Source organism: Electrophorus electricus, chromosome 19 (assembly GCF_013358815.1).
Source record: "Electrophorus electricus isolate fEleEle1 chromosome 19, fEleEle1.pri, whole genome shotgun sequence".
Taxonomy (NCBI): Eukaryota; Metazoa; Chordata; class Actinopteri; order Gymnotiformes; family Gymnotidae; genus Electrophorus; species Electrophorus electricus.
In genome coordinates, this window is record NC_049553.1 from 11,630,908 (window position 1) to 11,655,835 (window position 24,928).

At 38.5% G+C, this 24,928-nt stretch overlaps 1 protein-coding gene across 1 annotated transcript; it reads left to right on the forward strand.

The window, feature by feature from the left end:
- Positions 1-4,865: 4,865 nt before the first annotated feature.
- LOC113568265 (C-type lectin domain family 12 member B-like) lies at positions 4,866-20,181 on the forward strand. Its single transcript, XM_035519913.1, has 10 exons — positions 4,866-5,043; positions 5,605-5,658; positions 12,446-12,607; positions 12,949-12,996; positions 13,265-13,327; positions 13,428-13,511; positions 14,058-14,120; positions 15,298-15,455; positions 18,742-18,857; positions 19,032-20,181. The coding sequence occupies exons 1-10, from the start codon at positions 4,968-4,970 to the stop codon at positions 19,204-19,206; spliced, it is 999 nt and encodes a 332-aa protein (XP_035375806.1). The 5' UTR covers positions 4,866-4,967; the 3' UTR covers positions 19,207-20,181.
- The last annotated feature ends 4,747 nt before the right edge of the window (positions 20,182-24,928 follow it).

Consider the following 24,928-nt stretch of genomic DNA (forward strand, 5'->3'; position numbering starts at 1 on the left):
TAGCTTCAATGGAAAATGAACGTTCTCTTTCAGTGCCACCCAGGTGGTCTGACGCAGTCAAGCCTAACAAGTCAGGAGGACAGGCATTTCCCTTTTTACATCACTAGTTGGTATCAATAGTAACTTTACTGTTTATACATCCAAATTAGATCAGTTAACTCTTTCCTGCTATCTGTGCTGCAGCTTCCTCAATCCTATAATTAGTTCTCCCTCAAGCTGTTTGACAAGTTTCTTCTTAGATTCTAAGTCTTCGTGTTACAGTTTTAGTCATGTTCTCTTGCTAGGAATCTAGTTTCATTAATAAGTCTCTGTGACGTGAGGAGGCAAAGCATGATGCAGGGGCGAATCGTGTCAAACACAACAAAATATTTATTGTGACACAAAACAAATACGAATGTGTGGCTAGCAGGCTAACTGGGTTCAAACATCGACAGCACTTATATTGTGGACCAAGCGAGACAGGGATAGGTACAGTGACCAGAACAGGTACAAGAACAGGACTATATAAAGAACCATTAAACAGTCTGGGGAAGGTAGCAGGAGCCCCATCCAGTGCCCCAGTTGTTGGCTGGGTCAGAGTCTGCCCTGGCTGGACGGGATCCTCTCTCACCAACATGTGTGGTGGTGGTTGCTCCGGCTTCAGCGCATGCGTATCCTGAGACGCACACTCTGATTTGTCCGCCTCGGGGGCAGGCACTGGTGAGGCTGCCTTCTTGTCTTTACAAGGCTTCGGTGTTGGTGCTTGAGCTCTGGAGCTGCAAGCCTTCATGGAGGGAGTGTCCTCATCTGATGATGACGACTCCTTGCAAACCCCATTGGGCAGCCTACTTGTTCCGGAGCAGTGCCTCCTGGGCGGTGCCTTGGGTGGTACCTTGGGTGCTGGAGGCCCTTCACTCTCAGAATCCACCGACGCGGTATCCATCTCCGCAGGAGAATCCCTGTGGAGGACCTCTGCCACCTCCATGGCCAGCCAGATTCTCCACCTGATGGACCCCTGAGTCCATTCGGAAGCTGATGTCAGTGTATTCCAACCGGAGGCTGACATCCGTATAGCCCTCACTCTGTTCAAACTCCCCGTAGCTCTCCCAGTAGTCCCAGTAGGGGTAATAGGACCCCGCGGAGTCTGGACCTGGATACTGGTCCTCCTTGTACCAGCTCTCATAGTCTGTCAGGGGCCTGTAGAACTCCGCAGAGGCGTCAGGGGCCCCCCAACATTTTCCAGGAGCACTCTCCCCTGTTGTTTCAGTAAGGGAGGAACGGTTATGTGCCTTCTTCCCCTACTTTTTCTTATTTTTCTTTCCCGGCATCCTCTGACGGTTGATGTTTCTGTGACGTGAGGAGGCAAAGCAGGATGCGGGGACGAGTTGTGTTAACAAAACGTTTATTGTGATACAAAACAAAGATGAATGCGTGGGTTCAAGCATCGACAACACTCATATTCAAGCACAAGACTTATATACAAGCACACTAAAGATACACAATCAGCAGATGGTGTGAAACACAGAGAGGGCGTGGCCATACAGACGAACACACACACGCGCACACGCACACACACAGCGAGACATTTGGGAGGAGGGGCCTTACACTGACAGTTTCCCTTTTGTTGGTTGTAGTTTGGTTGGATAAGTAGACTGCCAGGGTCACCATTTTTACAGATTATGTAAACAGTTTATTTTCTTTCCTTTTTTAAACACTTGGACCACAATTAATCTAGTTTGTGTTAATTCGTTTGGTTATTTTGTGTGCTACATTTGTTATGCTATAGCAATTTTAAAAGACTCGATACCTTTGGTCATTAGTATGCCTATAATCTTAATCAATTCTGTTTATTCAATGAATAGTTATATATAATTAAATATAGTTAAATCTAGTTATAATGCTTGTGAGTCAATAGTGATATTCTAATTTTTGGTAGAAGAGAAATAATCATATTATTAGTCACGAACAGGTGACTTTCATGAACTGAGATTGAATTAATAATCATTAACAAATTAATAAAAATTAATTCATTTTATATGTTAATTAGTCTTTATCTGTCCCAATTAATCTTAATAATCATGATTGACAATTTATTAAAGTGTTAAACTGCTACACTTGTCATTGTTGGAGATCATGCCCCCTATTGTTGCATCATCTGCCAATTTTACTGAAAGCACACTAACAACTCTGGGGTGAGTGCCAGTGCTAGTGAAGAGGAAATGATGCTACCAGTTCTTACCAGATCAAAATCAGCTGGATTCAGAATCAGCTGGATTCTGAACTTCGGCATGACAGGAAGTTCAGAATCCAACTTTATTCAGATCCAGAGAATGAAGCTTTGTGGGGATTAATGTGTTCAATTCATAGTTAGAATCCACAAACAGCAAACTCACATATGTGTTCTTCTTCTCCAGATGGGAGAGAGCAGTGTAGTGAAGATAGACTACAAATTATCCCAGTGATGAAACTTTGACCTGTTCAGGATGTACTTTCTCTCATCCCTGGTCCACGGACAGGAAACAGGGCCCATCTGGCCCCATGTTGCTGAGCAACAAGTCCAGAAATGGCCTAGTTGATATCTTACAGTTGCTGCAGTTGATGCAGGCCAGGCTTTCTGACCCTTCCCCCTCTTATGAGGTGTCGTAAAGCCCACATATTTTCCAAACTATTTTCCAAAACAGATTATTTCATTTGTAAGATGCTTTCTGTTTTCTGCCGGTCATCCCGCAGGAGGGAAACGCCCACTCCTTCACATATCCACTCATAGCACCTGCCGTGGTCCCAATCACCAGCATATTAATGTTTCTCACCTTTTCCTTGTTTCCCTGTCACTATGTAAGCCCACAGGTTCCTTATGTCAGTGCTGCACATTGTCAGACTACTGAATCACCTTCGGATCTTTGTCAGTGCAAGCCTGTATTCTGAATTGTTTCTCTTTTCTTTTTTTACTCTGCCTTACAGCCTGTTCTTTTGTATTCTTGTAAGACATGGAGAGTAAATACTTTTTTAATTTATGCTTCATTCAAGACCAGGAGGTAGAAATTCCTGTATTCCTGTATGTACTACAGGAATTCTTTTCTCCAACGTGAAAACAATGAATTTGCTACTGAATTTGCATGAACCAGGGCATGCCCTGTCCCCCAACATATACCTGGAAAGTTTGATCCCCTTTTCAGTTTTTCAGTCTGGTATAAGGTGTGAAGCTATGAAAGACCCACAAAAACTTCTACAAGGCAAGACCAAAAATCTAACCTTTTTCTTTAAAATAACTTCTAATTCTAAAATCTAATGTTATTTTATTTCATTTTTTTTACCTTCTTCATTAGTTTGGTAATTTCTTATTAGTTTGTGTTCGGAATTCGCTCATCACATCTTATACCAAGCAAACTCGCCTGGGTGTGTTGAATAAGACTGGAGTTCCATTGTGCGGCCAGAAATGAATCTGAATTCCTGCTTCAGAAAGGTCTGTCCACAAAGGCCAGTGACTCTCTAACCGAGCCTTGCTCCGAAGATCCAGTCCTGGTCGTTCCATCGTCACTGGCCTCCATTGCTCGTGCATTGTCAAGCTAGATATACTGGGGAAGATGGACACTGTGTCTCAGTGTCATGCCTGAGATTTGATAGAAAATGGATACTCTCGGTTTTCCGCTGACGAACTAAACTATTGCAGTTCTTGTAAAATCATGATCTTTATTCAAAGTATCTTTTGTATTCTTTGCTAAATGGTTGAATGGTGGATTGTCTTCCATATATTGAAATTAGTTCACTTTAATGGAATCCTTCAATAGCTCACACAATGGATCACACAGTGTTCATCTATACTGGAACGTATTTCATGTCAAAAAAGGAATAAGAGCTGTGCACATTTCAAAGGCCTATATATCAGGGCCTTCAAATGAAACAATCACTAACCAGGTTAAATAGAAATTTAGTTGGAAACAAATGAAATGCACTCACTGTCCTGAGGCCATCAAACTCAGGAAATGGCATCAGACTCTGGCTGACACAAATTAAATTAACAAATCAACCAGTGTCTGAAACTAGAACCTTCCAGGTGCACTATGTTTTCACCACTAGGCCATCACTAAAAGACATAAGCACTCTCATTATGCAAAATAACAATACACAGACTTGAGAAAAAGAAAAAACAAAAGGAAAATGATGCTAGATTCAGACCTCACTAGTGTAATAGAGAAACTGAATATATATATATATATATATATATATATATATATATATATATATATATATATATATATATATATATATATATAAATGGGCTTTGAGGGTTATATTAAACTGGGATGTTATGATGCTGCCACTTCACCTAAGTTTGTTGGCTGAGAGTGGTGGAGAGCTGATGTTCCTGGGAGCTCTCATGTCTGTCTTTTCTTCTGGCTCTATCCTTTTAGCTGTGTTCCCATAGCTAAATCTGCTGGATTCCATCCTTGCACAGTATCGATCCCTAATTTACACACTTTAGTATTTCAACATTCCTGTCTCAGCTGCTTTGGCACCTCCCATCACCCCCTGATGCCTCCTTCTATGGCTCATCCCTGCTTCACCACAGGAATTCACTTCTCCATCCCCCTGGGTAGACATGCTTGTGCCAGATGGGTGTCATGCACAGCGACATTGATTGAACCCAGACTAGGACTTCTAGAAGCCCAGAACATTGCAAAAGATTCTACCATCACTAATGGTGAGTTGTGTGATGCATCTCTTTGCAATGTAGTAATATCCACTGTTACAGTTGTTTTCAGCTCATAAAAGAGGAACTTGGGTGATGTATTACAAAAAAAAGGAAACCAAGGAACAAATTTGTATGTGCATACAAGTGAAATCAAGTCACTTCAGGGGTTTTTGATAAGGGTTGACCAATTCTCCTTCAGAGAGTTTGAGAGAGAGAGACTTCAGCCTATGCTGTTATGCTTTCCGTACAGTACAATTTGTCTGTTTAAACAGTAGCTCATATATACTGGGCCTCAATGGAAACCATTTACTCCAGTGTAGTGTTTAAGAAGAATAACACAAATGAGGCCAGAGATGCTGAGCCTCCAAAGGGTGAGTGCCTTTTTCTTTAAAAAAATGCAGATAAAGTAAAAAATATATATGCAGCATACAAAAATAAAGAATAAAATATGCTTACTTATTCTTTAATGCATTATCAGTTTATATTGGAAAGAACTAACCTATTTAATTATATGGAAGTAATTCATAGGAAAATATTGCTGATATCTACTACTTTTCAAAACTGTTCTGATTAGTTGAATACCAAACAATATAGCTGGTAGTCAGTTGATGTGTGAGGTTCTGCATAAAAAGCTTCCAGGATGTTTTGAATATTTCTTCATGCTTGTTATATAAATATGTATGTGAAATGCATTTCAACCCCACACCCTTGTTCCTTCACAAACCTTGAACAGAATCAAGGAAATCAAAGAGAACTACATTGCAAAAACTTTAAGTTTTGATTCCTACTTACAGTGTTGAGAACTACCTCTGTGCATGTTTTTGTTCTTCTGCTGTATATACTAAATTCAGAAACATCAGGCTTGTCTGTTGTTATGCTGTGATTTAAGAATGAATCTAGGAATCAATGCAAAACTTTTTCATATTTACTAGCCGCTGCTGCTAATGAGGAAGTCGTGTACTCCACCCTGGCATTTTCTAGTCCAGGTGAGTTTGTAATGACTGTTCCCACATATAGCTAGTTAGTTTCAGCCCAGTTGTTTTCTTTTTTTATGGTTAGAATTTAGAGGTCTGTGCTTATCATCAGTTAAAGTTCAGATGTACTTCCATGTGCTTGGATACACTCAGTAACACCTACTTTGTACCTAGTACCTAGACTCACTCACTGGTTTACTAGGCACATCATTTTTAGATGCATTTTATTAGTGTTCAATTACAGACTGTTACCCATCTGTTGTCTCAAATAACTTGTCAGCCATCCTCCCGCTTATTCAATACTGGTCAGTTTCTGTCCACAGGATCACTGCTATTATTTGGGTGGATCATTGTCAAAACAACTGTGGCACTGGTTTAACTGTGGATCACTGACACTGCTGGGTTCAGAGTGGTCTGCCCCAAAAATATCTAGTCAGAACAGTACTTATAGTGAGAAAGTGACCACTGATGAGGTGTTGAAGTAATTAAATATTTACTAAAATATCTACAAAAATGTATCTTACTTCCAACAGGTTTTTATACATTTATCTAGTTTTATTTAGTATAATAAAACTGAGTTCATTAGAAGTCTTAGCTCTCACTCAATCCAAAATATCAGGAATAATAATTTTTTAAAAACACTTTAAATATATAGGAAAACAAAGAGCCAGATATCACTCGGATCTCACCTGGACCAGTAGAGTCCACCTGTTCCTAAAAGAACTGATTGGACATAATTACAAAAGGCATACACCTGTCTAACTAAGTAATGGAGGCTGAAGAGCATTGGTCATTTATACTGGTCATTATAAGAGATTAAGAATTTCTTTGCAGAGATGTGAGACCCTTAAAGAAAGACAACCTTCAGTCCAGGACTATCAATTAGGGCCTTATTGTGGAGTGGCTGGACGAAAACATTACTAAAAGACATTAGAGCCCACTTGGAGCTTACCAAAAAGTACTTGAACAACTCTCAGACCCTGAGAAGGAAGATCCTTTGATCTGAAAGATTGAGCTATTTGGCCACAATTCTCAGTGGTGTATATGGAGGAAACCAGGCACTGAGCATCAACTCTTTAATACCATTCCTACAATCATTGGTGGCGGTATCCTGCTGTGCTGATGTCTTCTGGTTAAAGGGACTGGGAGACTAGTCAGAATAGAGGGGAAAATGGTGGAATGCCCAAGATGTCAAAGTCAGGTGAAAATTTGTGTTTTAACAAAGCAATGACTTACAGAATACTGCCAAGAAAACATGGCTTCAGGAAAACTCTGTGAATGTCCTAGAGTGTCTAGACCTGAACCCAATATAGCATTTCTGAAGTTGTAGCAAACTCCCCATCCAACCTGCCTGAACCTGAATGATTCTGCCCAGAAGAACAAGACAATCCTTCAACAGGTATGCATGCCAAGCTTGTAGGATCATTCCCAAGAAGACTTGAAGCCGAGTTTTAAGTTTTAAGCAATCAGGGGATTGAGAATGGGGAAAGTGATGTCTGTGTGTGTGTGTGTGTGTGTGCGCCATTACAGTTGCTGGATAATTATATATATATGAAATGTATTAGCGCAATGACATGTGCTACCAGACACGATTTACGTTCATATGACCTTCCTCCTTATTTTGTAATTAACTTTTTAGAACTCACTGAGGAACCATTGTTTTCACAATGCTGCAGAAGCAATGAAGGATGCAAGTCATTCCAGAATTGCATTAAGAAACGAATACTTCCTGTTACTGGTCTAACAGAGTATTTTTTAGTTTTGATATCTCTTTTTCACACAGAAATAATCCACCCCCCCAAAAAATTCACTTGTGAACCAAAATAGGCATATTGCCATTCATTCTTGCTCTATTTAAGTTGTTTCCCCCAAATATAGGTTTTTATTCATTTTCTGTTTTGTATGCAAGAGCTAGATTAAAGAGGCCTTCCTCTTTAAATGGAACTGTCATCGTTTACTGGTCTGAAAAGATAATCATTAATATCAGAGGATTTCTGTAGCATTCTCCTGCTAAAGTTTGTCCCGTTCAGTGGTGAAGGGTAATGGTAGTTTAGTGGTTAAGGTATCCAACAGTTCAAGCCCCATCACTGCCAAGTTACCACCGTTGAGCCCCTATGCAAGGCCCTTCACCCTCAATTGCTGAAACTGTATTCTGTCATAATTATAAGTCACTTTGGATGAACATGTCCGCTAAATGCTGTATATGAAAAGATAGTCATTCCCTTGGATCTTAGCTGCTGCTGAAAAAGGTCTGGTGCATAAATTTGAGAAATTTAGTTTTGGACACCTGGGATCTGCCAAGAGGTCTGGTATCCCTTTTCCTGTGAAATAAATACCATTTTATTGTTAAGTTGACATAACTATTAAATGTTCAGTAGCAGATTGCCCAAGATAAGTATTTTAATCTTTGTATACACAACACATGTTGTTATAGCTGTAGTCCTACGAGTGTTCCATGACTTTCAAAAGTGATCTGGCACAGCTGGGCACACAGTGATTCACACAGCTCTCTTGCAATGGGGCTCAAGCCCAGGTCAGATAGGTGATGACACAAACAGTCTACTGGGTGAGCTACCACACTTTAATAATGGTGGGCCCATGTGCAAAACAGTTAAATCTTAGAACAGGTAAAACGAGTGCCAACCCTTACGTCTCTTCCCTGTCGCGCTCCTCCTGGCGTAGCAGCTGGAGAAGGCCTGATTTTAGTTCAGAGTTGACACAGTGATTGATCTCATTGATCTTCTGATTTAGATTTTGTCTTCATTCAGTTCACAGAGTTAAAAACTGGAAGGAAAAAATAAGCAGTTTAATCAGGTATCAGTACAAATCATTTACCATAGTGGATAAGATTTGTAAATAAGGCATTCTTAACTCATTGCTTGAACAGTGTCAAAATGTCTTGCACCTGGCAAGCAATACCCTACCACAAGCAATAATCACAGGTCTAGTGGATGACAAAGCCAGTTCGTTTCACACTTCTCACACTTAATTGGTCTTAGTTCTTATCAGAACAAACTTATTTAATCTGTAATGATCACCAGTTATGTACAGTCCTTAGTAACAATTATTGTTTTTGTAATTGGTAGGACATAGGAGGCAGGATAGACAGAGAGCTCACTCTTTTTTCAAGTAACAAACAACCGATGCCTCGAGGAAGTTGTTTCCCCAGAGCCTTTAAAATGCTCAGTTCTACTTTCACTTGACAGCATTGTCTCTTTCCGCAGCTAGCCTCTGTGTTTAGGGTTGGTCTCTCTCTCTCGATCTCTCTCTTTGACTGTCTCTCTGTCCTTTATCTTTCTCTGTGTATCCATTAGCCTACTGAAAGTCAAAAGTGGAAGAAAAAAAAGCCACCAGTGTCCAATCTCATCTCTTATTTTTACCCCTAACCCTTGCATATGACTGTTGCTTTGTAGCCTGGTTAGAATTTTGCCGTAACATATTTCTTTGTTTTTCTTTGTATATTGTGCATTGTTTCTTAAATAATGACCTGTAAATAAGTTCATCCTGTTTTAGCGACATTTCCAATATGCCGTCCTGAGCTGTGGATATATGCATCCTTTTGGGGTTGTCTGCAGGTAGCGTCCACAACTTGTATCAGTAGGTAACCAAATAAAAAAGAACCAGTCTGATATCAATGCTCTGTAGGCAATCCTGCCAGTCTGCACTGATATTAGAGGAAAGGTAAAGTTCAACAACTTTGCTGCAGGACTTTAATTAAATTATGGGTGCTGAATGCCTTGACATGAGGTGTGACAAAAAAATATGCCAAAATGCAGGATTGTCATGCAGTCAAGCACCTTAGCCACTGAGCTACCACTGCCCTAACAGTCCTTGAAGAAACACTTTTTGATTTTTCATAACCATTCAACATCATCACAGATATTGCTTTGGAAGAAAATAATTTTCTCACCATGTCATACCATGCTAGCAGTAAAAGTTAAAGACAACTTGGCCTTGGCTTGGTCTTGACCTGTTGATCCACACTACATCAGTGACACCTTGCTACAACTTGACCTGGTGTTCCACACCACATCAGCAACACTCTGCTACAACTTGACCTATTGATCCACACCCCATCAGTGACACCCTGTTACAACTTGTATTTTTGTGTTTTCTTGTTATTTTGTTTACAGTTTTACATAGGAGAAACAAAAACACAAATTAGTTTTCCATTTTGTATTTACTATTTATGACAATATTTATTGATTGATTGCTTGCCAATTTCTCATGTAAAGCAAGAATCAAATATCCATTCACCTTTCTGTTTTTAATTTCTGTTCCTGAAATTAAAAAAGAATGACCAAAAAGTTGGTGGAATGAATCTTTTTGAAACAATGAATATTTTCTCAAAGCTGTATCAAAAAGAGTTTGGTACGCAGTTTTCCAATAAACTGCAAATCTAGTGGTGAATAATATGAAGTGCAACTGTTGTACCTAAATGACAGTGGTTTCTGAACTACATCACAAAATGTTAGTTGTTAAAACAGGCATCTGACAACACAAGATAATACTGTTTCAGTGTATGGATACATAAAAAAACTTTCCTGGTCACATCTAGAACAGGTCACATCTGTCTTTTATAGTGTACCTGTTGAACCTGTTCTGTTTGCAAAATGAAGCTTTGGATATCACAAATCACATGTTTATGTCAGATCAAATGAAGCCTTCCTCATCTCTTACTCCTGAGGATTTTATCATCTTCTTTTGAGGAGAAGGTTGCAGCAATCTGCCAGCCCTTTTCCTCTGTTCTCACTCTTCCAAACAGTGTTCATTCCCCTGCATCCAACTCTCTGGCTTCTTTTTCTAATCTTTCCTTAGACAAAATTCATCAACTCCTGACTTCCAGCAATCCAACTACATGTCAGCTGGATCCCGTTCCTTCCACTTCCCTGGTTAATACATTTTCAGCCTATTCTAAACACAGGGCCATGCAAAAAAATAAATTAGAAAAAACAAGTCTCTCCAGTCTCTCCTCTCCAAGTTCTCACTGGAAGTAACATTTGCAAAGTCATGTCTGCTGCATCCCATTCCTTCCACTCTGTTCCAGACAATCTCAAGAGATATGCTTCCTTTCATCTCTGTCATAATCAACAACTCCTTTTCCTCTGGATATGTACCAACTGCATTCAAAACCACCAGGGTGGTAACAATCTTCAAGATAGACACACTCGACAGGTCCAACATAACCAATTAAAGACCAGTATCACTTCTCTCTTTTCTCTCAAAAACCCTTGAACAAGAGGTTTGCAATCAATTATGTCTATTCCTCTCCCACAACTAGTTGCAAGATCCCAAACAGTCTGGCTACAAGCCAGCACATTCAACAGCCCTCATAGCAGTGATGGAGAAACTTTATTCTGTTAAAGCTGCCAAACTGTTATCTGTCTTGATTCTTCTGGACCTTTTGGCAGCCTTTTACACAGTAAATCATAACATTCTCCTATCTGTTCTCTCCAGCCTTGGTGTGATTGGCTCTGCATGGAAATGGTTTCAGTCCTATCTGGAGGGACGGTCCTATTAGGTAGCATGAAAAGGATCCACATCCAATCCATGTAGACTCTCATCCAGTGTCCTCCAGGGCTCAGTATTATACCCTCTTCTCTTTGTATACTCATTCTCTTGGTGATGTAATATCTTCTCATGGATTCTCCTACCACTGCTATGCTGATGACACCCAATTATTTCTTTCTTTGCAGACTCTGACACGCAGGCCTCCAGCTGTATCTCAGCATGCTTGATTGACATTGTGTTATGGATGACAGCCCACCACTTGAAGCTCAACCCCAGTAAAACCGAGCTCTGTACAACCCAGGAACTCCCAGCTCATTTGAAGCTCTTATAAGCCTGAGCATAACTTTAGACAACCAGTTGTCATTTTCAAATCATGTTTCAAATCTGACCTGGATTTGCAGATTTCTCCATTGTAACCTACAAAGGATTCAGGCCTTTCTCTTGCAGGAAGATGCCCAGGTACTTATACATTCTCTTGTAATCTCAAAGCCAGACTACTGTAACTCACTACTTGCTGGTCTTCAGACCTCTACAACCTTTCCAGAATGCAGCAGCATGGCTGGTTTTCAATCTTCCGAAGTTCACACGTCACTCCTTTATTGCACTCCCTTCATTGTCTTCCAGTAGTTGCCTGCATCAAAAATGGACCTGCCAGAACCTCAAGTATGGCTCAGCTTGAAATACAATGCATCAAGTCCCATAGAAGTCAAGCATCGGGACTATTCTGTGTCCTGGCTCCTAGATGGTGGAACAAACTTCTGCTTGCTGTCCAGACTTCTGCTTGCTGTCAATCCCTTGCAGACTGAAGACCCATCTATTTGTGGAATATTTAAATGACCACTGACCCTGCTCCTGTGTTGACTAACAGAAACCTGAAACCCCTATTTATTGTAGGGTATTGTTTATTGCACTGATGTTGACTGATCCTTTATTGACTAACAAACTCTAGTACTTTTGTTTATTGCACTTATTGTTGTCTGAGATAGAGCTTATGTATTTTGTACTTCTAGGCATCATCATTGATCCCTGTATTTAAACAGTATTCTAGTTCATTGGTATATTGGACTCCGATCTACTGGGCTGGCTAGGATGTATTCTAAGTCACTCTGGATAAGAGTGTCTGCTAAATTCCATAAATGTAAATGTAAATGTAAAAAATACTTACACATGGTTACACCTACATATTGTATGTTTTTATGACTGTTAAGATCATTATAAACATTATATGATATAATGATCATTATATGATTATATGATATAATGAAGCAATTCCTCATATTTCTGGCAGCTGGTCCGAGTCCATCTAATCTGCCAGGACCAGTTGACCCAGCTGACCCCTCAGATGGTGCCAGGACAAAGGTCATGACCAAAGCACGGTCTAAGGACAGACTGCTATTTGTTTCTCTCTGTGCTCTCCTGTTTGCTGTGGCCTTAATCACTGGAGTGCTCTGTGAGTCCCAAATCAAATATCTATTGCTAATAAACTATTTATTTTTTCATTTGCTGAATAAATACTGACAGGTAGCTTTGCCATGATGGTGTTTTTTCTGGATGTGTTTGCTTATGCCAACACATTTGGTCAAGTTGCCACTGTTGGGCCCCTGAGCACGGTCCTTAACCCTCAACTTATCAAGTTGTATTCAGTCATAAATGTAAGCCACTTTTGATAAAAGTGTCAGTTAAATGCCCTAAATGTAAATGAATTAATGGTGTTCTCAGGAAACACTCTCTGTGGCTTCTTCCTTCACTTCTTAGTGTGGCTACTCTACATGCATTCTTTCTCCTTCCCAGATATTTCAAGGAAGATTTTACATGAAGAGTTTGCTCGAAGTCTCACAGGTCAGTATCAGTATCAGAAATCAGACCCTGAGAGTGATGTAGTGCAAAGATGAACTACAATCAAAGCCAATTCACATTTCTCTCATTAAAAGTGTAGGATTGTAAGCCCTGGAAGTGTAGTTTGTTTTCACAGAAGCTCTGGAGAGTTTAGACAGAGCTTCAGAGTAACAAATGATCCAACTGGTTATTAGGCATCAGCATGTACAACATGACATCAAATTATTAAAATGACTTTTACTGTCCAATTTTCTTTTGATCTGGGTTTTAGAAAAACTACATCAGTATAATAAATCCTTGTGGAATTGTTCAATGAGTGAAGATACTTTGTCAAGTAAGTGTATTTTCGATTGGTCAAACCTACAGTGGCTTTTTATATGACCTACAGTGACATAATCTCAGATGACTTTCCAATTTCCAATTTTTTTTTGCAGAAGTATGGGTGAACATGACTCACCTGGAGAGAGAGAACAGGGATCTCTTGAACAATAACAACAATCTGACCAGTCAGCTTTCAGGTAAGATGAAGTTTTCATAAAAACACAAGCACAATATTCACTTCTTGGATCATGTCTGTTTATTTTCTGTTTACTTTTGCAATTTATGAACAGAAATTACAACCAGTTCTATGTGTCATAATAATATGGCATCTTGACATGCTGTGTAGTTTTATCCTTATGTCTCTATGACAAAGAACTATTTAAATGGGAAAAACAAAAGAAGCAAAACTTAACACTTAACAGTAGGGAGCAAGAAAGCATTTTTATAGAAAGGATTGCTGCTTACTTTAATAGAATAATGAATAAAATGTCATTTTTTTCTATTAGAAAAAGGGTAAGAATACTTAATTCTTTCTCTTTTCACATTTACTATCCATGAGCGGAGGCCCTATGATACACGCGCACACACAATGTTTTACTAAGTATTGAAGGGTGAAAATAATTTATTGATTGATTCTTTTATTTTATTTATTTCACAATTGTTGTTTGTTTATCCCTGTTATGCTGCCTTCAGTATTTGCTTGTCATGCGTACTAACATACTGGTGTTCTCCTGATTTTCCAGAGATGAACAGGAGTATTGAGCAGTTGCAAGCAGAAAAGGAAAATCTGACCAGTGAACTTCAAAGTGAGATATAGATTTACCTCTATAGTTTCAGTCTCAACTAGAAAACTATATAAATATTATGTCAGCATAAATGATGGCCTTCATGGGCATGATTGCATTAGAAGAAAAAGTATTCTTCATTTGTGACTGGCACACATTGTAACGTTGAGCGGTAAGGAGGCGGACGCGTGTGCGGAGAGGAGCGAGATTATTATGGGCAAATCCAAAATCATTGTAGTAGTCCAGGGTCAAAGACCCAACACGGAGAGCACGGGGATACATGAGTAAACAAAACAAGAGTACACAAAAGCAAATAGGGGAATCAGGCTATAACAAAAGACCTGGGAAAACTTGGGGCTAAGGCTAGGAGAGCAAACAAACAAAATGATTCAAATAGACATACAATCATCAATGAACTAAACACATTCAAAAATTCAATGAACAGCCACAACCAAGGCACACAACAGGGTTTAAATACATGAGCTTCACAAAACTAGAAATGAGGGACAGGTGTAAGCAATCAAACAAGGTGAGGAAACGAAACTGTGGAACGGAGCTTAACACAAGCCAGGGAAAACACGGAACACGGAAGAGGGAAGGGACTGATCGTGACACACATAAAGAGATTGTGACTGAGCCACACATATAAATACTGTGATTGAGCCACACATACAGAGACAGTGAGTGAGTGCTTGCTCCATGTACGGTGGGTTAATACTCCAGTTTCACTGTAGCAGAGCAGATTCCCTCTGAATTTGCTCATCTTAATAACTTATGTAGCATATACAAGAATTTCTACTGTAGTGTAGCTTTCATTTACACATTCAACATTTTGACTTTTATTAATTTGACCCAAGTCACATTATTTTTTACAAGGAATTGCAGTTCTGGGTAGGGTGTTGCACTAAATGTATTTATTTAAAGTTTTTATTTAAGCAATTATTTATTTATTTATTTATTTATAAATGTGTTGTCTGTTTGATTGTAAATGACTGGCCTCAATATCCTCAGCTTTCTGTCTCTTTTAAAGCATTAGATAGAACATTGTTAATATTGCTCATCTTTACATCTCAATGCCTCATGTGGAATAACTGAACATAAAAAAAGAGATTGTTATACATCAGGATATAATTTTGTGTATTGTAACAGACTGTATATTAGAACTCATCTCATTAGCATCTCATCTGTACTACTTCAGCTCTGATGGCAAAAGCAAACCACTGTGCTGAGGGCTGGAAGTTCTACAGTGGGAAGTGTTACTACTTCTCTACTTATAAGAAGACCTGGACTGCCAGTCGTGATGCTTGTGTTGCTGAGGGTGCAGATTTGGTGATTATCACCAGTATAGAGGAGCAGGTATGATGAACTCCAAGTGTAAGTAACGCCATAATGCTCAGTGATTGATGGAAAGTTACCCATGAAAGTTGGAAATTCAGCAATAAAGGGGTTGTCTCTTGAATCAGGACCATGTCTGTGGAACATTGGAAAGCTTGTAAAGCTTGGAACATATAAATTATCCATAATATTACTAGTTAGTAAATGATTAAAGTTGGTGTGTTTGCCTTTCTCAGTGTTTGTGAGTATGAAATTGATATTAGTACATTATGTGTACACCAAATAGAAGGAAATAAATACACCAGGGAGCATCAACCATTAAATCTAGAGGGTAATTCAGGCCATGCCATATCACACAGCCAATAAGTACCAGGTGGCACAGGAAGTCGACAGAATTGAGTCAGTGATATGAAAGTGCACCAATGCGCTCTCTCCTTAACACAATCATCATCATCATCATCATCATCATCATCAACAACCAACTCCCTAAATTTTGCTATCTTAGGAAGGTTGCCAGGAAAAGGGTGTGAGGGTATATTATAAGTGACAGAGGGTCCAGGTTGGGGCTGTGTGGCTGTGAGAGTGGCCTGTTTTTTTCTACCTTTCTACCTTACTGTTCTCCAGTTATGCCGTATTAATCAATGCATTGCGAGCATTAAGTGAATGTTCTATATCATTCAACATTTTATTTATTTATTTATGCTAACCTACATGACTTAAAATAAAGGCTTACTGAGTCTACCTTTTTTTTCTGATAAAAAAACTGCTTTCCTTGAGATTCATTGTACAGCTATTGCATGCTCTTATATGGCATGTGTCTGTCCAAATTCCTTTTCGATCTCCTTTTGCACTAGTCAACCCATGTCCAAGTGTCCCAGCATGGAAAACTGGACTGTAGCCCATAAACACATGAAATGCCAAGTTTGCTGCACTCTGTATCAGTGAGTGATGCAAACTGTGGAAAGCCTGAAGCCCTTAACTTGACCTTTTTGCCGCCGTGTGAGCAAGCCTGTTGCCTTATGCCACACTTGAATCACTGTTAGTGTGTGCTTTCATTTTCACAGTGACTAGTTCACTAGGTATCTTAGCTGCTTCCAGAAGCACCTGCCCTGTACCATGAGAATTTCTAATCAGGGCTCCTGTCAAATGGCTGTCAAGAAGCCTCTGTGACACCACAGGTATTCAAAATCACGAGCAACTCCAAACATGCCTAGAGTCTGTGTACATGTTAACCCTTTCACCCTCAGTGAGTTGGCATGCTTCAGTTAAAAGCATCAATTCAGTTGAATTGAGCAGAGCTAAGGCACCACAGGCAAGTGTGTCAAGGTTGTTCGTTACTGCCCAGTCACACTGGCATTGTACATCAACATGAGTTGTTGACCCCTTGGTGAAAACTGTCAAATTAATATTCTCAAGAGGGGTGTCTTAAAAGAATGATTAAAAGCATGCCATCAATGTACTAGACCATAACAAAGGAATGAAACATGCCCGGCTATGTGCTACAACAGGCTCGATACCATGTAATGCCTCCCCATGAATTGGTAAGTGCTTTGTATTTGGAGGGTGTCATGAATGGCCACCCTCCTGGCGTCCCTGTTTTCGTGGTTTCCCTATTGGGTCTGTTTTCCTTTACTTCCCTGTTCCGCTCCTTGGTTTCGTTTTCTCCGCCCCTCGTCTGTTCCTTTATTCCAGTCCGTGTTTTGGTTCTCCCTGTTCCTATCTTCACCTGAGTCTGTTTAGTGCCTAATTGTCCTGGTTATTCAATCCCTGTATTTGTGTCTCCCAGTTTCTGTTGTGTCTTTCTTATACTTGCTGTACTGTTGTTGCTCTTGTTTTTTCAGTGTGTGTTATTTTACCCTCAATGTTTTCTCTTTGCTTCTGTTTGTTTTGCTCTTTGTGTTTGATCTCACTCGTTATTCAATGCCTCTTGCATTTGCGTTCTGCCTCTTGCCTCGTTCCTACTGGAAATGTAACAGAGGGACGACACCTATAAGAACAACTTGTTCCATGTCCAGCACACCAGTTATCCTTATCCTGCAGACCACTTTGGGTGTTCAGCAAAATCAGACACAATTAACACCGATTACCTCTGAACAATTCAGGGACCTCAAAGTCCATTCTAATGATATTGCCACCTTTTCCCACCAAATGATTTTAGGTCCTAAGAAGTCAACTGCTTGAATGAGAAACACCTTGCCCTAACTTAAGGCAGTCACTGTGTTTCTCAGTGAGTTTTTCCTGTGTTCTTTATGCATTTGAAGCAGATATTTTATGCTTTTTTTGCTCTTCAGTTAGTTCAGCCTTTTACTTGGCTCGTCCAGCAATTTTCTTCTCCTGCTGTAGGAATTTGGACTCCCAGTAAAACTTAATAATGAATAAATATTATTATTATTATTATTACTTACATTTATATAGTGACTCTCACACTCAAGGATGCTTTACAGACAAAATGCATTCTTCAAACATCATGCTTGAGGGCATACCCCAAAGCCTATTTACACTCATCTAGAGTCCATGTTCCATCATTGGGAAAACAGTGTAAAAATCTGGAATTTTCTTTTGCTCACAAATGTGTTTTGTCACAACTTCATCTATTACCCCATTTGAATTGCAACTCAGTCCACTCGGGCTTTTCTATCTCTCCCTTAACTAAAATGCTGGTTTGATAGTTAAGTGCTTTTGAGGAATCCTTTCCTAAATTCTATGGAGTTTGCCCATCAGCCATGATGAGGTAACAGGATAAACAAGCCGCTATAGCAATACTTCTCTCAATTCCTGGTCTGAAGTCAGACTGCTCTAATTCCAACTCTGTCTTTCCTGTCCTTAAAGGAAGTGAATCCAGCTGACCATGACGCCCCCTTACCAGTGTCCTTCCCACATGCTAGTACTCGCTGCGTGACCCTTTGTTTATCTTTTCATTTCTCAAAGTGCTTTGCTTTTCTTTGCCACGCCCCTGCACAGGTGTCCCATGTTTCCCTCTTTGCCTGTGCCCAGTTATCCCTCACTATGTCTCCTATAAAGCTTGTTCCTATTAACCCTTTACTGTCACTTATGTAGACCACTTTGACTGTTTAAAATTGTTTGTTTATCCCACTTTTTGCTTTTTTGACTTGTTTGCGTAACAGTTTATGCCATTGTATGTCCATGCTCCCGTTGTGTGTAACCGTCCTGAGCAATTAATTATCTTAGTTTTGTATAAGCAGGATATCTTTGTTTAAAGCCTTTATTTAAATGGTGACCCCACTGATACACTGCCAAATGACGGAGTGTCTTACAGTATTTAATCACAGAATATCTTTAATTATAGGATTTCTTAAAAAGTCAATGCCTGGGCATTGAGCACTACTGGATCGGACTGACTGATGCTGTAAAGGAGAGAGACTGGCGCTGGTTAGATGGCACAAAACTCAGTGCGACACCGTGGTGGGTCCATTTCACACTCCACTCAGAAACATTCACCATATAGCAACTTTATGATGGCACGCTACATATTTCATATTTAGTTAACATGCCGTTAAATGTAAGTTGCCTTTTTTTTTTTTTTTTTTATAAAATGGCCCTGTTATTTTTTTTTTTAAATGTTCCATTGTTATCCAGGTACTGGACTGGTAATGAGCCTGACAACTGGAAAGGGTATCTTAACATGTATCCTGAAGGAGAAGACTGTGCTGTAATGCAGCTTGGATCTAACACATATCAGTTACAAGATGCCTTCTGTGATGTAGCTAACAAAATATGCAAATATGTCTGTGAGGCAAAAGCAGGAATGTAAATTTAATGAGGGGCAAAAATGGGGAGTGTCAAGAACTGAAAATTCATAACAAATCAAACTCTCCCCTTTTGTTATGGCCCAAAATCTCAAGAGAATGCTTTCAAATCCTTGTAAAATCATTCCAGAACGAACTAAGGATGTTCTGAAAACAAATGGGCATCCTACCTAGTATTAGGTATTCGTAATACACTTCCTAAATAAGTGTATGTATAACCCTGTATTTTTTTATTATTTATTTTTAAACATCAATATAATGCATAAGCCTTCCAATGAACCAGGATGTTTCAGACAGCTCCTTCATTAGCTGTGCAAAGTGCTCCTACAGAACACTGGAGTTACTCTTTGGGATCTCTTTCTGTGCCTATTACTTTATGGAGGGATTAAGGTTTATGTGTGGGGCTCGACCACTGGTTGTTTCATTATTTAGCATGAGTTCTGGTGTTGCACAGTTTATTCAGGCCTCGTCTGAGGATGTGCTATATAGATTTTCTAAAGAGCAGATTTTGGAATGGTGTTAATAATTTACACTATTTGGTTGGTTTACACCATGTGGAAATTATTCATTGTTACTATGTCTATTTAGTTTACAGTTTAATGTTATTTGCATTTAGTGTAGCATCTGCCAAAATAAAAGAATATAAACTGCGTAGACTACTTCAAGCACTTTTTAGATGGTCACTTGATCGCGGAAATGCCGCTGTTTTTTCCGTTTCCTGTAGCGTTCTCGTTTGTGAAGTTTGCCCTAAGACTGGGATTGTAGTTTGTTCAACATAATGTACTGTGTGTATTACAGAGTAGGACATGTTTCTGGGTTGGGATATATAAGGTATCTGATAAATTTGGTTGTTTAGGTGAGTGAAGGTTGCTTTACCAGTTAATGTCTGGAAATGTGTGGTGTGTGTGCGTGGGTTTTTTTTGTTTGGTTTTTTTTTGGGTTTTTTAAAACTGTTGGTATCATGCAAGAATGTAACATCAAAGATTTGAAGGATAATATGATATATGAAACTTTATATATATATATATATATATATATATATATATATATATATATATATATATATATATATGTGTGTGTGTGTGTGTGTGTGTGCATATGAGCAGAAACTGCATATAAATTGGATAACATGAATTTTACAATTCCATAAACTTGAGTTCATTATAAGCAGTGTCTGTCAGGGTGATATTAGCATGTAAACAGCAACAACAAATTAATTATATTTTTATTATACTGAGGCCCTCATCTGCTGGGAAAAAGTCCTTACTTATACACTGAGGGGTCTGTGACCATTTGCCATTATCACATTTGATCATCCCCCACTAGGACTTAGCTGTAGGTTTTAGGCTGATGTCACAGCCATAGTAAACACTAGAATCAATTTCCTGCTGAGGGACTAGAAAACCATTTCTGAGTGTAGGACTCTTACAATGTTTTGAACCTGTTGAAGACAATATAGATTTTTTTAATTAATTTATTTCAACTGATTTAAGCAATACCATCTCCAATCTGCTGTTATGTATAGGATTAACATCCAAGACAGAATAGTGAAATCTGAAGCATGAATTCATAAAATGACATTCAATTATTAATTAAGCTTTTTTCATACAAGAGGATCAAATTATTAATTATTTCTACAAATGTAAACAATAATTTCTAATAAAAAAAAAAGAAATACAAACTGCTATTGAATTTGCATTATTTAAGAAAGCTAAACAGACTGCTGCAAAACCCTTACCTCCCACAGCCTGAGAAAACCAAATGCAGAGAACCAGAATAGTGATTTTAATTTTCTTCTCCTCAGCCCACAGCATAACCTTTGAGTTAAAATGAGATACAAACAACTAAAGTACCCAGTACGAATTATTTACCCATTGACTCCTGTTACCAGAAACCACGCATGAAATTTCATCATTGGAAACTTTGTAATTGGAGCATGACCTGCTCTGATGTCATTCTGAACTAATTTTGTCAGTTGTTTTTTAAATATTTTATTTGGAATTTGATATACTTGATTTGTTTTGACAAAGTATTTGAATATTTGCAGTATTGAAATGACACAAAATGAATAAAATTAAACTTCGACACCAAAGGGCAAAAGACGCAAGATGTAAAAATGAAAGCAAAATAAATAGTTAGGGTTAGGTTATGATAAAATGAATGCCACAGTGGCAGGTGAAGACACTGATTTCGATCAAGGAACTGACACAAACACTTGTATCAGATCATGGCTACAGACTGAGTCTTATCTCTCTAGCTTGTTAGTACTAATACAATTGTACTGAACCTCAACAAAAAATTCAATAGCTAGCTAATGATCTGTGCAGTCTTTCTTAGCTAGCTACCTAACTAGCTATTCTTTGCAACTGATACAAGCTAGGTTAGTATAGGTAGCTATCTTCGTTCTCACTGCCAAAAACGCTGGTTATGCAGTGTACTGGTTCAGCCACCATCTCAGCCCCAGTTTTAGGTTGCTTTGGTTAGGTGGGGTGAGGCAGTAAAACATAGTGAAACTTTTTGAAAGCCAGAACTATGTTCATGGGTTTGTGGAGGGATGTGATGAAAATAAAACAACTGAAATGCAAAAGAATAACAAAAGATAGATATGCGTTTCTCTAATCTAAGATTAGTTGAAATGGGTTTTAGAACATAGGAAGTGGAACATTTTCATCACACTAATTTCACTTGAGCACTGATTCCTCCATGTTTCTGAATAAAAGAAGGTAATATAAAACAGACAGGCTCCCTAGAGAGGCTGTGTGTTGTGTTGGATGGAATGAAGGAAACCAGGAAAAGCAAAATTGTGGTGCATCAGCTGGTGGCACTGTTTTACTGGCCAGCTTGTTTCTCTCTGGGCTTGCGACAGGCGACGGTTTCTTCAAAAAAATATAACAGTAATCTATTCAAACAGCTCCGCTTCTTAATGCCACTGATAAAAGTTACAGGCAGTATTATCCCCAAAAGTCTGGATACAAAACGGTTGGCAAGTATCTTAACTTCACCTTATAAATGTAATAGCTTTTAATTCACAACAATTCATTATTGGCATGGCAATCATTGATTAACCTAATAAACATATCTGTACTGAAAACATAAATGCTATGTCTTATAAATACATAATATATACACCCGACATAAGCCCAATTGAGCTTTTATGGCATGTAGTGTAGAAGTCCATTTGCATCAAACATCCTGCAATTACAAATACCACAGACCTGTGGGTGGCTATCCAGACAGCATGGCTCAGATATCTTCCATCCAGTTGTGGAATTTATGCCATGTTGAGTTACTGCACAGTGCCAGGCTAGAGATGGTCCTACACAACGGTAGTTCCTATCCCATGACTTTTGTTACTTCAGTGTAATTCTACATTAAATTTTACATTGACTGTAGTTTTTAGTTTAGGGTGTAAGTGAATTAATCCTGCAGATCCTTCTCATTTCATTTTTATATATATATATATATATATATATATATATATATATATATATATATATATATATATATATATATATATATATATATTTATTTATTTATTTTATTATTATTATTATTATTTTTTTTTTTTTTTTACCATCCTCTTTATTAGGTACAGCTGTTCAACTGCATGTTAACATTTACATTTACAGCATTTAGCAGATACTATTATCCAGAGCAACTTACAAAAGTGCTTTGTCCTAGCCAATACAGTACAGTAGCCAGTACAGTTTACATCCTACTGTACCTACATCCCAATACATCCTAGCCAGTACAGAAGGTTAGATAATCTAGAATATTGTAGAAATACAGGGATCACTGCTGATACCTAGAAGTGCAAAATACTTAAGCTCTACAATAAACAAGCAGTCAAAGGAGCAATAAACAATACCTTGCAATAAGTAGTAATTCAGTTAGTTAACACAGGAGCAGGGTCAGTGGTCATTTAAATATTCCACAAATAGAGCAAGTGGAAGTTCATTCTACCATCTAGGAGCCAGGACAGAGAACAGTCTCGATGCTTGTCTTCCATGAGACTTGAAGCATGGTATTTCAAGCCAAACCGTACTTGTGGTTTGAAATGCTCGGGTTAGGGATTGGGTTTTCTCCATTCATGTATGGAGGGGCTGGTCCACTTTTGGCTTTGTAGGCCGGCATCAAGGTTTTAAATCTGATGCAGGCAGCTACTGGAAGCCAATGAAGGGAGCACAGCAGTGGAGTGACGTGAACTTTGGAAGATTGAAGACAAGTCATGCTGCTGCATTATGGACAGGTTGTAGATGTCTGATGGCTCTTAGAGGAAGATCAGAAAGTAGAGAGTTGCAGTAGTGCAGCTATGAGATGACAAGAGACTGCACAAGTGTATTACGAAGGAGAAATCTGCAAGACCGGGTCAGATTTGAATCATAAATTGAGAACGACAACTGGTTGTCCAAAGTTATGTCCAGTGACACCAAGGAGTTCTCGAAGGAAACTGAGGTCATGGTAAGGGCTGGGAGTTCCTGGGATGTACAGAAGCTTGGTTTTACTGTTTTACTCAGTTAACACAAATATCTAATCAGCCAATCATATGGCAGCAACTCATACATTTAGGCATGTAGACATATCAAGGAAACCTGCTGAATTTCAAACCGTACATGCATGTATCAAATTAAAGTTATTGATTAGATCTATCTAATGGCAAAAAGATAAAAATATTAACCACTTGTTAAGCTATGTTAATAAACCCAGACAGGCCCAAGTATAGCAGAAATTTATTAAAATTTAAACTACTGTACAGCAAAGCAGTGACTTTTATCCGGCTTCTGTCGTGCTGTGATAGTTTACTTCCCATGTCCTGTCTTACAATGATTGTTTAGTGAGTCATCTTTTTTTTTTTTGTAATGATCAGATTCAAATTTTGAACCCCAGTAAATAGTTTGATGCCTCATCATGTACACTGGAGTCAAAGCCATAACTTCAGGCAAATCTGTATTTACCTAGAGAACAATTTTGGAGATTTCATTGCTCTTGAAAATAAACAAAAAACAAGGACAGCAAGAAAATATAAACAGACAAGGGAAAAGAACATATGTCAGGATATGTACTTGCAGAATCCTCGATAAAACTCCAGCGTGAAAGTCTTTCAAAGCAATCATTTAGATGGAGAGCAAATTTTACAATGCTGTACAAGAAAAATATATTTCCTCTTCATTTTTAACATGATTTTGTAATCGTTATTTGCAAATGTTTTCATTTAGCTAGCTAAGTAGCATGGCTTAACTTATGTCAGCTAACTAGCTGGCCAGTAATGGATCCAACAGGTCATTCTTCTCTAGCATCTTCTCTAGCATCAAACATTTAGCGTTACATTTAAGCTAAATAACGTTGCATAGCTAGCTAGCTAGCTAACCAAAATTTTAATAGCTGGATAGGCTGTGCAATCTTTTTTTTTTTTTTTTTAAACATTTATTTTTTATTATTATTTTTATTTTTTATTTTTTAGCTAGTTAGCTAGCTAAGATTTACCAATTACTTGCTACTGATAGAAGCTGGGATAGCTAACCTAGTTAGCTTAGTTTTCCAAAATAGTGGTTGTAATAAAATACAAACATTTGTACAGAGCTGTCTACATATGACCAAGCAATCCATTGGTGTCCTTGTCACTTTAATTTCAAATTCTGCTTTGCATTATGACCAAGCATCAATTCTTTTTGTAGGACTGACTTTTCTCAGAGTAAAAATCAGGTAGCTTCTGTTACCTAGCTACAT